We start from the raw sequence: 15,217 nt of genomic DNA, 5'->3' as shown, positions 1-15,217 counted from the left end.
TACACATACCTCTTATGTGTGACTGCCATCTACTGGTCACACTTATCATTTCACCATGTACCAAATAAAATAGCTTTGAGATCGGTAAGCACAACCAAAATTATTCCGTACATTAGGCGCACCGGGTTATAATGCGCACTGTCGAGTTTTGAGAAAATGAAAGGATTTTAAGTGCGCCTTATAGTCGGAAAAATACGGTATATAATATGACACATAAAGGGAGACAAAAGGATTCCTTACCCCTGCCTCATACAGCGGGTTGTTGAAATCGGACTCGACTGTGATGGGACTGTAGGAGTGTGTGTGAGAAAGAGACTTCCAGAAGAGTGGCTTCCATTCTAGTCTGCAGATGCTGCGAGGGAGCAAAGAAAAATGGCAGCGAGTCCCACTTATAGTATCCTAGCATGAGAACGATGTTGTATGGTATGGCGTAGTGGGTAGAGCAGCCGTGCCAGAGACCTGAGGGTTGCAGGTCCGCTCCCCACCTCTTGACATCCAAGTCGCTGCCGTTGTGTCCATGGGCAAGACACTTCACCCTTGCCCCCGGTGCCACTCACACTGGTGAATGAATGATGAATGAATGATAGGTGGTGGTCAGAGGGGCCGTTAGTGCAAACTGGCAGCCTCGCTTCCGCCAGTCTAGCCCAGGGCAGCTGTGGCTACAAATGTAGCTTACCACCACCAGGTGTGAATGAATGATGGGTTCCCACTTGTCTGTGAGCGCTTTGAGTATCTAACAATGGAAAAGTGCGATATAAAATCTAATCCATTGTGTTCGCAGTACTTACTTTGTATAGTACATGTAAATGCCGCCAATCAGGAGGATGACCAGGATGATGGGCAGAATTATTGCCAAAGCAATGTTCTCACTTAGGATCTGGTGGGAGGGCTCAAACGTTTGGGACGCTGTAATATAGAGATAAACAAGGCTGTGGCTGTAGGCAACCAACTGATGTATTTTTTTGTTATTGACTTGACACCACAAATGTAATATATCATCTGATACAACAATACAGTCGTCCCTTGCCACATTGCGCTTCAAACATTTTTTCTAAAGCATATTCGTCTATGTTTTGGTCCCAAATAAAGCATTTCCAAGCATAAAAATGGCTAAATAAACTAAAACATATAAATACTACAGTCGTATTGGCCACTAAAAGAGACCAAAGGGTGTTAGTTAATAATGCTTTCATAATGTTGAAAACGTATTTAGAAAGCCTGAAAATGTTTTTTCATGCTCTGAAAAGATTGGATTCATAATTATTGATTCCTACTTTGCGGAAATGCGTTTATTGTGGTCATGTTTGGAACCAATTAACAGCAATAAACGAGAAAGAACTGTACTTGGATAAGTATAAGTAAGCAAACCATTTTTATGTTTTTCTGTATATGTTTGCATGGGAGTGTTTTTTGTTTGTTTTTGTACTATAATTTTTTGCAGTTCTACCATTGTTTCTTTTTTTTTTCTCTTATTTTTGTTAAATTTTTTATATGAAATTCAGGGCAGTACGGTAGAAAAGTGGTTAGTGTTCGTGCCTCACACCAAGAAGGTCCTGGGTTCTATTACCGACCTCGGGGTCTTTTTGTGCGAAGTTTGCGTGGACAAGATATTATATACTTTTGTGAAACCATTGCAATAAAGTAATTATATTTTTGTAGTTCTGCCATTTTTAATATATTTGTTTATTTTTTAATATATAAAATTCATTGTAATTATTGTTTATTCAAAAAAAGACAAAATAAGCTATGTTAAAAGACAAGATAATGCCATTTTTCTCTATTTTTTTAAATAAATGAAATTTACTGTACAATAGAAGGGAATTCGTAAGGCCACATTTGTTGCAGTTTTTCCTGAAACATGAAACGTGACAAATTGGGGGGTGCACTATCCCTTTTAGCCATCAGATGGCAGTAGAGTGTTGAATATCTTAACATGTGTTTGTTGGCTATTCCAACTTTGACCACAGCGTCAGTTGCTATGTAGAATGGCGCTTTCCATCATTTTTAGCAGACTGCATTGCAAAATGATTAAACCCCGCCCTTCCTCTTATGCGAGATCCACCCAGGAATGGGGCCATTTGAATCCCTTCTCTACTGTAATTATGATTTTTTTTTTTCTTTAAAAAAAGAAGCAATGTTAAAGAATACGATATTGTAACATTTTGTGAATCCATTGCAATAAAGTAATTAAAAAAAACTACTTGGACCAATGCTTTGCCAGGGATATTCCAAGACTTTTGGGTCATTTTGCACTGCAGATGGGTTAATTGTGTTGACATTTTGCTTCAGATAAATTAAGACGATGGATTAATCTCCATTGCTGTGTTCATTTTGACAGCCCTAATAATGGGTTTTCACTATTTCGAAATAACAACCATTGGAAAATGAAATGTTACAGAATAAATAATGACTCAAAGGGATCAAAAAAACAATTATACAGTACTCACCTTCTAATTTGTGATCATCCAGAAGCTCCTCATAGGCCACTGTGTTAAAATAAACAAGCCAGGTCAACGTGTTATTTTCTGCAATTATTCAACATTTTACTAAGATAATATCCCAAAGAGTAAACATTGTTGCGCTTCCAGAGCATTGCAGAACGATGCGAGTGGGGGGATCTTTACCTTTGCAAAAGGGTGGTGGGCTGTTCCACTGAGACGGATGTCCGGGAACACAGGAAATAATCACCTCACCGATGAGCTCGTAGCCCTCATAGCAGAAGAAGCGCAGATTTTCTCCTGCCTGGTAGCTGTGCTTGTACAACGTTTGGTAGCCATTGTCCGGGACGCCAGGGTTCGGGCATGGGTCGTATTTTACTGGACACATTGAGGATGGTCATTGGAGTTCATTTCTACACATGCACAACGTGGACAAACTGCAGGAATGACAACTTACAGACACACTTCGGGCTGTGGTCGCTCCATTTGGGTGTACCGGTGTCTCGTCCGTGGCAGGAGATTTGGCTGGGACCCTCGAGTTGGTAACCTTGGTTACACGAGAAACGGACGACGGTTCCGACTGCAAAGCCGGCTTCGGGGCGCACTGAGCGCGCTCCGTTGACAACCTCGCCCGGGTCAGGACACTGCTGGACTGTGGACGTGGAAAACAAACGACAGCAATCTATTTCCTGCTTTTTAGCTGCATAAAGTCATTTGTTTGGGAGGTAAAAAATACACTCAGTCGTGATTTTAGGATTGTTTTCTGACAAGTTTCAGCATCACCTATAGAAAATTGGAGGCAATTTCATACTGCGTAGTTTGTGTTGTGGTTGCATCTTTATCCCAATTCATGTTATTTATTTATTTGATTATATCCATCCATCTATCCATTTTCTACCGCTTGTCCTGTTCGAGGTCGCGGGGGTGCTGGAGCCTATCTCAGCTGCATTCGGGCAGAAGGCGGGGTACACCCTTGACAAGTCGCCACCTCATCGCTGGGCCAACACAGAGAGACAGACAACATTCACACTCACATTCACACACTAGGCCCAATTTAGTGTTGCCAATCAACCTTTTATTTTATTTATTATTTATTATATTATATTATTATAAACATATTATTTATTATGTTATCCAAGGACACCTGGGTCTCCTTAGACCAGGGGTGTCAAACGTAAGGCCTGCGGGCCTTATGGTTTAATCTGGCCCGCGGGATGAGTTTGCTAAGTATAAAAATGAGCCAAAATTTTGGATTGAAAGAAACTGCTGTTGTAAATGTGTCTACTAGATCCAATTCTTTGTATCTTTGTAGATGATGCTACATATGTAAAAAAAAATACACCACATGATGTTAGTACATTAGTCGAGGAATAACCAGAAATAACATCCTGTAATTTGATTTTGATATTATTTTTTTATCTTGATAGATTGAAAATTAACACCAATGAGTCAACTGATGAACATTATCACATAATTTATTAAGAAAGTATAAATAACGACAAATAAAGGTAGAACACTATTAACCGCAACATATAAGTGTAAAAAAAACCACAACAATGATGATTTGTACATTTTCAGAATGTGCTTGTTCTATTTTTAAACAAAGAAAAACAATTTGAAGTTGTCTTTATTTTTAAGTTATCGTGCTGTGATTTTACCAGTCCGGCCCACTTGGAAGTAGATTTTTCTCCATGTGGGCCCCGATCTAAAATGATTTTGACAACCCTGCCATATCCCATCCTCGCTCATCCATGCAGACTGGACACAGACCGAGAGTTAGTGGGCGGCCGAGGGTGGAGTCGGCTCTCTTGGTTGCTTTGTTGGGTCTGCTGCGGGCTCTGGCCATGCTCCCTACTCCCCAGCAGAGGATGGTGTGGAACACCGCAGAGGCCACCACAGTGTATATGGGTGCTGAAATTATGTTTTTGTTTGGTTGCTTGTCTATGCATGGTGCAATCGTGTGTGCGCAATATATATTATTGGTTAATTATAATTTTTTTGTTTTTGTTTTACTTTTGCAGCTGTATGCAGAAATGACACTGCTGGAGTGGCAGATGGTTGCATCAGCTCTGCTCTTTTAATGTCTTTAATGTCCTTTGATGTTTCCCTCTTACACACAGGTGTGCTATGGCTATGAGGTTGTTTTTTCTTCTTCCTTGGCCTTAGTCTGGACTCCCTCTCCAGGGGCCCAGGCTTAGACTGATTATCTTTTCGTTTACCTGTTTCTCACCTTTTTTGTAAGGGGCGCCGGAAGTTGGCAGACCCATCAGCGATCCTGTTCTGTCTCCCTGTAATGTTTGTCTGCTCTTGAATGGGATTGTGCTGAAAATCTTAATTTCCCCTCGGGGATTAATAAAGTACTTCTGATTCTGATTCTGATTTTCGCGCATAATTTGAAGGAATAAACACATGTCTGTCAGATGCGTTGTTGCAGGTACAGAAGTAGTTACCTGCATACATCTACAAATGATGGGAATGTAAGAAAAGTACAGACCTTAACAGCCAAATTGACTGCCGCAAAATGGGACACACCAAATGAGGTGCACCCTCGAGTGGAGAAAGACTGAGAAAAAGACGGTAAGCTCCTATTACTCTATTGTGCATCCTCTTCTACTGATGTTTTCCTCAAGATGCTTAAGGAAAGGCTGAAAGAGCACGAGGAAACACAGGCTATGATGTCTAGGAGATGAAAGTGCAAGGAAGTTTATTCTTTTATATATTTCTTTATCGCTCATAATGTAAACTACCGTAAATTCCGGACTATGAACCGCTACATAGTGTGTGTGTGACAATCATTGGTACTTTAACTTTAACTGAACTTTTTTTTTTTTACAGTTTGAACTCCGTGGCAGGCCATTTATGGATTTTTTCCTCAGATAACAGCCATAATAAAAATAGTTTAAAATACACATTGTAAGCGTTTTATTGCTTGTGCTGTGTCGTCTTATGGATGAGTTTGCCCACTGCAGGTGTTTTTTCCATTTACGGCAGTGCCTTTTGTTTTTAACCGTGTTTGTCTTCCAGCCGTGCATAGCGTTTCCACTATGGATTCTTCATTCATCACTCCAAGCAACGTTTGTAAGTTTTAACTAGAACTGTTTATACCTACTAAACCGTCCAAAGTGTGATGTCTGTAGGAGTGTTTTCATGCATATTTGCACGTGATATCGTAATGTAATGTCTATGCTTTTTAACCTGTAAAGCACTTTGGTCCAATTTTTAAATTGGACCAAAGTGCTATATAAATAAAGTTGCCTTGCCTTGCCTTGCCTTGCCAATGATGCTAGCGTCGTTAACATGAGCTAATACGCTAACACGTTTACGTTTCTGTGTAGTAGTATTAACTTAAAATGGCATTATTTTGGTATTGTTCCAGTTTCACTAATTCCTCAGTAAATTCACCAAAATGTCACCGTGGAGTTATTGAGTCGGTTTAGCTGATTGGAGAGCAAGCTTCCGCAGTTACTAGGTCCATGACGATGACTTCTGTTTGGTTTCATTATCCGTTTTACTGCTGTTTTACAGACACTGTTTGGAAACAATTAAGGTATTTAAATAAGCATTTACTTTTTTTTTCATTTAATTTTTATTGATATCCAGCATCAAACATTCCTTTCCATTACATCATATTCACATAAATCATATATTTATTGTCTGCCCTAAATGTCAAAATGTTTTTGTTTATATCCCATCCATACCACCCACTCTCCCTCCCCCCCAAAAAGAAAGGAACAACAAAAAAACTAAGTAATATCTACAAATATATAAATTAAATAAACAGAAAAAAAAAAGCATTTACAGAATATTTCTGTGTAAATAACTCTTTTCACATCTGCGGCTTATAGTCCGGTGTGACTAATATATGGAAAAATACTTCTTTCTTCTAAAATTTAGTGGGTGCCACTTATATCCCGGTGCGCTCCATAGTCTGGAAAATAAGTATCAGTTTTGAAGAAATCTTGAGCCTGAAAATCAAAAAATCAAAATGCAATTAAGTTAAAAAAAAAATAGTTTTACATGTCTTTTTCTGCACTGTCTATGTGGGGGAAAGGGCTTCAGTTCTGTAGATGATGTCATGTATCCAGTCTGGCGACTGAAAGGGGGCGTTTTAAGTACAGTTATTACCTATTATTAACCTAAGTCAAACCTACCTATTATTAAAAAAATAACTGCAATTATGGGAAATGACTGCCAGAATAAGTGTCAGGAGTAAACATACATTAAGAGAATGTGTTAGTGAAATTTCAGTCATTTGGACGATATGGCTTAAAGGCTAATAGGGAAGCGCCCCACCAAATCCAGCAGTACAAACCCTCCTTTTTAAATGTGTGTTTGAGATTTAAGTTGTGTTTTCTTTGTCTTACGGTGTTTCTGCCATGTGTCCCTCTCCTTTCTTTGCTTTTTGATCATTCCCCCCAAGTTGCCAAGGCAACAGCTTAGTAAGCATGATTGGTGTATTTAAAAAAAAAACATATTGGGCTCTGGGGCACATTCGAATGCGTCCTCCGAATTCTGCCTAGCAACAAGGCTCTGCATAAATGTGCAAAAAAATGTTTATCGTTATTTTGTGTATGGTTGAGTACTGTGCATTGCTGTAAGAAAGGAAATGGAACCTTTGACACAGGTAGGTGGGCTGCTACTCCAGGAGAGGTCCCACTGACAGGTGATGATGTCCGAACCATTGATGTCATATCCTGGTTGGCACTGATAGGTCAGTACACTTCCTCTCACGGGGGCAGAGTGGGACGAGCTGATCCATCCAAACTCGATTTGAGGAAGAGTGGGGCAGGTGTCATTTGGCTCCACCTCTGTATGACACAAATACATAATGCACAGTATTAAGTGTTATACTGTAGTCGGGTTCAGGGCCGGCCCGTGGCATAGGCCGTATAGGCAAATGCTAAGGGCGCCGTCCATCAGGGGGCGCCACGCCAGTGCCACAAATGTTGGAGAAAAAAAAATAATAAAATAAAAGTTGGTACTATTATTTCTAAATACAAAAAATAATCCCACGTTAATTAAAATGCAAAGTAAAGCCTATTTAATAGAAATATTATTTGTTACAACATTACCCCCCCCCCTTCCCCCACGCACGGCGCGCCTCCTCCCTTCCCGTATCATGACTCTTTTTGGACGTCACCACATCAAAAAATCAACACAAGATGTCAAAACGGCCAAAACTGTCAGGTGCCCAGGGAAGAAAAAAGAGAAAAGAAGAGGAGGAGAAACGAGAAAAGACAGAGGTAGCAGGTAGGTAACGTTAGCCTACATGAAATTATTTGTCTGTTACAGAATGTGATAGTAACCTGGCTTTTTAGCATTAAGCTAATGTTACATGATTCGGCAATTGCTAATCAATAAATAGCTAGTTTTGTTTTAACGTCGGGTAATTATTGTGGAGGGGGCTAAATTGTTATGGAAAATAATAATGTAACGTTAGGTAATTACAGTACTCCCACCTTACATTCCTCAGGGACATATTTGTATTAGATATTTTAAGCACGTGTTTTTTGTTTACATTGTTATTGCCTTCTGGTTAGCTAATGTTTGCCCTGCAGGTAATAGTCACTTTTCCATCCCTTATATATTAGGTATAGTTGTAAGTAAAAAAAAAAAGGTCAAAGACAAAGCTATTCGGTTTCTTGTGAGTATATACAGAGGTGGGTAGAGTAGCCAGAAATTGTACTCAAGTAAGAGTACTGTTACTTTAGAGATTTATTACTCAAGTAAAAGTAAGGAGTAGTCACCCAAATATTTACTTGAGTAAAAGTAAAAAGTATGTTGTAAAAAAACTACTCAAGTACTGAGTAACTGATGAGTAACATACACACACATATCATATATATATATATATATATATATATATATATATATATATATATATATATATATATACACACACACATATATACATATATATATATATATACACACACACACATATATATATATATATATATATATATATATATATATATATATATATATATATATATATATATATATATATACATACATTGATATATACAGTATATAATTAATATTTTTTTTTTTTGCCGTTTTTGTTTACATGTTAATAGTGTTTTAATGAATATACATGCATGTTTAAAACATATAGATTCCTTTCTTTCATGAAGACAAGAATATAAGTTGGTGTATTACCTGATTCTGATGACTTGCATTGATTGGAATCAGACAGTAGTGATGACAAACGTCCACGTTTTCAAATGGAGGAGAAAAAAAGTTCCTCCTTTCTGTCTAATACCACATGAAAGTGGTTGGTTTTTGGCATCTTATATGTCCAGCTTCCATATTCGTTTTTATACACTTTACAAGAAATACATTGGCGGCAAACTCCGTAGCTTGCTAGCTTGTTTGCGCAGGCTTTCGGAGACTCTTATTTTGAAAGCGCAGGCGCGATGGAGCGGCACTTTTATTGTGAAGACAGGAACTGTGCAGTCAGTCTTTAGGCTTTTGACGGGGTGTACGGTTGAAATAAAAAATGGTCTTTTTTCCTTCACACTTTTGATTGATTGATTGGAACTTGTATTAGTAGATTGCACAGTACAGTACATATTCCGTACAATTGACCACTAAATGGTAACACCCCAATAAGTTTTTCAACTTGTTTAAGTCAGGTCATGTGACCCCTGGCTCTGTTTGATTGGTCCAACGTCACCAGTGACTGCATCTGATTGGTGGAACGGAGTGAACGTCACCAGTGACTGTATTTGTTGAAACGCAGGCACTATGAAGGTCTGTCTGACAGACCAAAACAAACAAAGCGTGCATTAACAGATCGATAAAAATTAGTAGCGAGTAGCGAGCTGAATGTAGATAAAAGTAGCGGAGTAAAAGTAGCGTTTCTTCTCTATAAATATACTCAAGTAAAAGTAAAAGTATGTTGCATTAAAACTACTCTTAGAAGTACAATTTATCCCAAAAGTTACTCAAGTAGATGTAACGGAGTAAATGTAGCGCGTTACTACCCACCTCTGAGTATATACACTTCACTGCTGATGTGGGGGGGCGCCACCTAAAATCTTGCCTAGGGCGCCAGATTGGTTAGGGCCGGGCCTGGTCGGGTTGTACGGTATACCGGTACTAATGAATCATACTCGGTACTATACCGCCTCTAAAAAGTACCGGCCCCTCCCCCCGCTGTTTTTTACGAGCAGACGAGCATGTTCGGCGGCGCACAATCACGGAGTACTTACAAGCAGACACAGTGTGTAGACAGAAAAGGGAGAATGGACGCATTCTGGTCTAAAAACTAACGAAAAAGGTGAAGTTATAACACTGAAACACCCTCAGGAAGAGATGCTTCAAGACTTGGCTAGCTAGCTAGCGGCTAACGTCCAGCCGCTGTCTGCAGTGTTGTAGCTACTTGTAAATCACTAATCCTTGTCTCCATGGCGACAAAAAAAGTAAGTTTCTCACAAGTATCATCCCTGCAGGACGATAAATAGCTAAACATGCTTCACTACACACTGTAGCTCACCGGCGTCAAAATGTAAACAAACGCCATTGGTGGATTTACACCTGACATCCACTGTAATGATACCAAGTACAGGAGCGTATCTAGTCGATACTACTATGATTACATCAATATTTTTTAGCATCACAAAATCTTCTTTCGTTTTTTTAAAGTTTATATTATGTTTATAAACTCGAAATACGTCCCTGGACACATGAAGACTTTGAATATGACCAACGTATGATCCTGTAACGACTTGGTATCGGATTGATACCCAAATTTGTGGTATCATCCAAAACTAATGTAAATCCTCCAAACAACAGAAGAATAAGTGATTATTACATTTGAACAGAAGTGTAGACAGAACATGTTAAAAAAGAAAGTAAGCAGATATTAACAGTAAATGAACAAGTAGATTGATAATTCATTTTCTACCACTTGTCCTTAATAATGTTGACAAAATAATACAATGATAAATGACACAATATGTTACTGCATATGTCAGCAGACTAATTAGGAGCCTTTGTTTGCTTACTTACTAATAAAAGACAAGTTGTCTTGTATGTTCACTATTTCATTTAAGGACAAACTTGCAATAAGAAACATATGTTTAATGTACCGTAAGATTTTTTGTTAAAATAAAGCCAATAATGCAATTTTTTGTGGTCCCCTTTATTTATAAAAAAGTATCGAAAAGTACCGGCTCCAGTACCAAAATATTGGTATCGGGAAAACATTATACTGTAGTAAACAAACCAACTGTCTATTGACTAAAACAAAACTTACCACGATAATGAATGAGGAATCCCTGACTTAGGATGAAGCTGGCATCCTCCGGATCACTCTGGAATTGAATGGTGACCTCTGACCCCCCTGACACGACTTTGAATCGTTCTTTGGATCCCAGGTACTGGCCGATGGCGTGGGACATGAGATCGCGGCCGTCAAAAATGGTCAGCACGTCAGTGTGGCGAATATTTAAACTTTTTAAAGGGGGCGGGAGGGGAGACAGAGAGACAGAAAATAGCATTTAATAACGGACAAATTGTTAATCCCAGCAGGCACAAAACATTGATACAACGTTGATTATACATACATGTCCTTTAAAACTGACTTTGAAAATACGTTGCAAAGTTGTTGCATTTTTAAATTGAGACAATGTTGATGTCCGATGTTGGAGCCACGTTGTTGGTTGGGAAATTACCAAATTTCAATGGTCAAATGAACGTCACAACCTGACATTGAACAAACGTTGTCAAAAAAGAATGTTGTTTCAACGTTGTATTTGTGTTGTGGAATATTGGTAGGGAAATGTCCAGAATTCAATGGTCAAATCAACGTCAGAACCCAACATTGGTTAAACGTCATCAAAAAGCATGTTGTTTCAACGTTAGGTTTGAGTTACTTAATGTCAGGACCTATTTCAACAAGTTCTCAAAATTGTTTCAATGTCTTGTGCTTGCTGGGATGTTAGATTTTTTTTTTTTTACAAGGACTGTCAAAAAAAAAACAAGTTAACTCATGGCTCTTTAGTGCCGCCCTAGTGGCTCCCTGGAGTATTTATAAAAAAGGATTGAAAATGGAATAAGATGGGGGAAAAATGATTTTTTTGTATCAGTATGTTTTTTGTTTGAGGACAAACATGACACACACTTTCCCAATTGTTAGAAAGCCCACTGTTGAATATGTTTGTGTGTATGCTTCACTGATGAGAGTATTTGGTGAACATCGTTTTGTCCTACTAATTTCGGCGGTTATTGAACTCACCATAGTGTGGACTGTGACACAACAGTTTGTCTACATGTAAAATCTTCCACTCCTTTGTCTCATTTTGTCCACCAAACATTTTATGTTGTACGTGAATGCACAAAGGTGCACTTTGTTGATGTTATATAATATAATAATATAATATAGTTACATTTATATGGTAATTATTATTCTGTGACTGTAAATTGTTTGCTTGTTTTCTTATTGATGCTTTTATTTTTTTTTCTGTGTTGTGTAGTTATAATTATATGCTTTTACTTGTAATTGTATTGAATTGTGGACCCCAGGAAGACTAGTGGGTTGTTGAGGCAACCAGCTAATGGGGATCCTTAATAAAAATCAAATGTTATGGTGCTATGGCTATGAGTTGTTTTTTCCCTTGGCCTCAGTCTGGACCCCCTCTCCAGGGGCCCAGGCTTAGACCGATTTTGTTTTCTCCCCCCCCCCATTGTTTACCTGTATCTCACCTTTTTTGTAAATGGCGCCGGAAGTTGGCAGAACCGTCAGCGATCCTGTTCTGTCTCCCTGTTATGTTTGTCTGATCTTGAATGGGATTGTGCTGAAAATTTTAATTTCCCCTCGGGGATTAATAAAGTATTTCTGATTCTGATTCTGATTATTGACTTGTTGGAGTGCTAATCAGGCATATTTGGTCAGTGCATGACTGCAAGCTAATCCATGCTAACATGCTATTTAGGCTAGCTGTATGTACATATCGCATCATTATGCCTCATTTGTAGGTATATTTGAGCTCATTTAATATCCTTTAGTTTTATCCTCTTTGTACATAATTTAGTTTTGCATGTCTCTTGACACAATATCTGTATGTAATATTGGCTGCATTTGTTTGTGTGCCATGTTGTTCCAGACCACAGCAAACACTACCGAGCTTGCCAAAGATTGTAATAAATCTATTAAAAGAAGACAGCCTGCCGTTTCCTTTAACTTGGACACACACATCTATACCTTTGGCCATTAAAAGCCAATAATTTCCAGGAGTTATCTCACCTTCTAAGTAGCCTCTGATTTACTAATGGTTTCTAATGTTGTAAAAATGTGTAGAATTAATATTAAATTTAAACATTTCTGTCAACAAAGATTTGCTTCAGCCTGCGACACAGTCATTTTGATAGTAGGCTATTATAGCTACTATAGACATTTACGTCATGTGTTGCCTTCATTATAAGACTTATATACGGCTTTTCATTTTTTGAGGCTCCAGACAGATTTGTTTTTTGTATTTTTGGTCCAAAATGGCTCTTTCAACGTTTTGGGTTGCCGACCCCTGGATTAACCACACGAAATTATCGCATTAATCATTCATAAACGCAGATTAATTTCGCTATTTGTTTTTACTGTGGATGGTTGTTATACGGTCAGTGATTAGGGCCATGCATCCGCCAAAAGAAGGGAAGAGACTCCCATTGTTGTGCTCTCAGGCAAATTTCACATCAAAATAAACCCTGACTGGACATTAAATAAAACTGTTTGCAAGTTTTGAGAAAATAATTGCAGTGCATTCGAATGAAACATGGAGTGCTTTTGTGTCCAAATATTATTCAAAATTGTAACTGATCAGGATAAATTTTGAATTCAAAATTGTGATTAATCTGAAAGAATAAAACATTTGACAGCACTAATTTTCACGTATTAGATACATTTTATCATCATGGATAGTATTTGATAACTGGATGCGTGTAAAATCCGTGCACATGGCCTCTCTGCGGTATCTTTTTGCTCGCGCGCGTACTCTGTTTGCTTGCGATATTGCTTTCTCTTTCTCTTTCTCAACATGCGAGACGTTCCACCCTTTTGGCATTGAACAGCCGGCTCAGCAGCTCTCATCCTCTCCAATTTTGTATGCAAAAATGAGGCTGCGCGTGCATAGAGAGGCCATGGACAGGCATAGTGTGTTTTTTATGCACAAAGATTTTGGCACTGTTTTGATGCCATTAAGTAATGTGCCAAATGATCGGCCACCGATTAGTATTGCACGATTTTCCTAAAAAAGTATGTGATCGCAATTGCCGATTAATGCCTTTCAATGCCAATCACAAATGCTGATCCCCTTTCACTTATTTATTTCTAGTCCCCCGGCTGACAAGCTAGTAGGTAATTATGTGTCTCCATACACAGTGAGGAGCCACTACCCTAAGGTAATAACAATTAGACTGCATTTCTAAAAATGTGTATCGTGGTAAAGTACCATTATCACTGGAGGAAGAGACTGTCATGATATGTTGCAATCACATGTGGCCAAAAGAGGGCACTGAGGAACAAAGAGTAAATATGGCTGCCACCCAGATGTCGTGTGCGCTTGACTTACTGGTAAAATAGTTGGACTGTGGAATCTTTGGGCACCACATGGTTCGATTTGATTCTTAGAGGTAATGATTCGATTCAAAACACTTCTCGATTCAGTCGATTCTGTTTTTATTTACAATTTACACAACGTGCCAACTTCACTGGTTTTGGGTTTGTATTTCTGAACTGTACATGTCAAAAATCTAATAAGCAAATGTTTAAAAAATAAATAAACCATCCATCCATCTTCTTCCGCTTATCCGAGGTCGGGTCGCGGGGGCAGCAGCCTAAGCAGGGAAGCCCAGACTTCCCTCTCCCCAGCCACTTCGTCCAGCTCCTCCCGGGGGATCCCGAGGCGTTCCCAGGCCAGCCGGGAGACATAGTCTTCCCAACGTGTCCTGGGTCTTCCTCGTGGCCTCCTACCGGTCGGACATGCCCTAAACACCTCCTTAGGGAGGCGCTCGGGTGGCATCCTGACCAGATGCCCGAACCACCTCATCTGGCTCCTCTCGATGCGGAGGAGCAGCGGCTTTACTTTGAGCTCCCCCCGGATGACAGAGCTTCTCACCCTATCTCTAAGGGAGAGCCCCGCCACCCGGCGGAGGAAACTCATTTCGGCCGCTTGTACCCGTGATCTTGTCCTTTCGGTCATAACCCAAAGCTCATGACCATAGGTGAGGATGGGAACGTAGATCGACCGGTAAATTGAGAGCTTTGCCTTCCGGCTCAGCTCCTTCTTCACCACAACGGATCGATACAGCGTCCGCATTACTGAAGACGCCGCACCGATCCGCCTGTCGATCTCACGATCCACTCTTCCCTCACTCGTGAACAAGACTCCCAGGTACTTGAACTCCTCCACTTGGGGCAAGATCTCCTCCCCAACCCGGAGATGGCACTCCACCCTTTTCCGGGCGAGAACCATGGACTCGGACTTGGAGGTGCTGATTCTCATCCCAGTCGCTTCACACTCAGCTGCGAACCGATCCAGTGAGAGCTGAAGATCCTGGCCAGATGAAGCCATCAGGACCAAATCATCTGCAAAAAGCAGAGACCTAATCCTGCAGCCACCAAACCGGATCCCCTCAACGCCTTGACTGCGCCTAGAAATTCTGTCCATAAAAGTTATGAACAGAATCGGTGACAAAGGGCAGCCTTGGCGGAGTCCAACCCTCACCGGAAACGTGTCCGACTTACTGCCGGCAATGCGAACCAAGCTCTGACACTGATC

The 15,217-nt window shown here is 39.7% G+C and overlaps 1 protein-coding gene across 4 annotated transcripts in view; it reads right to left on the bottom strand.

The window, feature by feature from the left end:
• sez6l2 (seizure related 6 homolog (mouse)-like 2) overlaps nt 1-15,217 on the bottom strand; it is a 73,470-nt gene that overhangs the window by 4,962 nt on the left and 53,291 nt on the right. For all 4 annotated transcript variants that reach the window (XM_061974045.2, XM_061974044.2, XM_061974047.2 and 1 more), the window contains exons 14-20: nt 10,702-10,898; nt 7,052-7,246; nt 2,896-3,090; nt 2,625-2,816; nt 2,448-2,486; nt 789-906; nt 241-352 (exon numbers count right to left, since the gene is read on the bottom strand). In XM_061974045.2, the coding sequence (XP_061830029.1) occupies nt 241-352; nt 789-906; nt 2,448-2,486; nt 2,625-2,816; nt 2,896-3,090; nt 7,052-7,246; nt 10,702-10,898 (1,048 nt within the window). The remainder of the gene's footprint in view (nt 1-240; nt 353-788; nt 907-2,447; nt 2,487-2,624; nt 2,817-2,895; nt 3,091-7,051; nt 7,247-10,701; nt 10,899-15,217) is intronic.

The sequence above is a fragment of the Nerophis lumbriciformis genome, linkage group LG22 (genome assembly GCF_033978685.3).
Source record: "Nerophis lumbriciformis linkage group LG22, RoL_Nlum_v2.1, whole genome shotgun sequence".
NCBI lineage: Eukaryota > Metazoa > Chordata > Actinopteri > Syngnathiformes > Syngnathidae > Nerophis > Nerophis lumbriciformis.
This window is presented reverse-complemented; position numbering and strand designations above follow the sequence as displayed.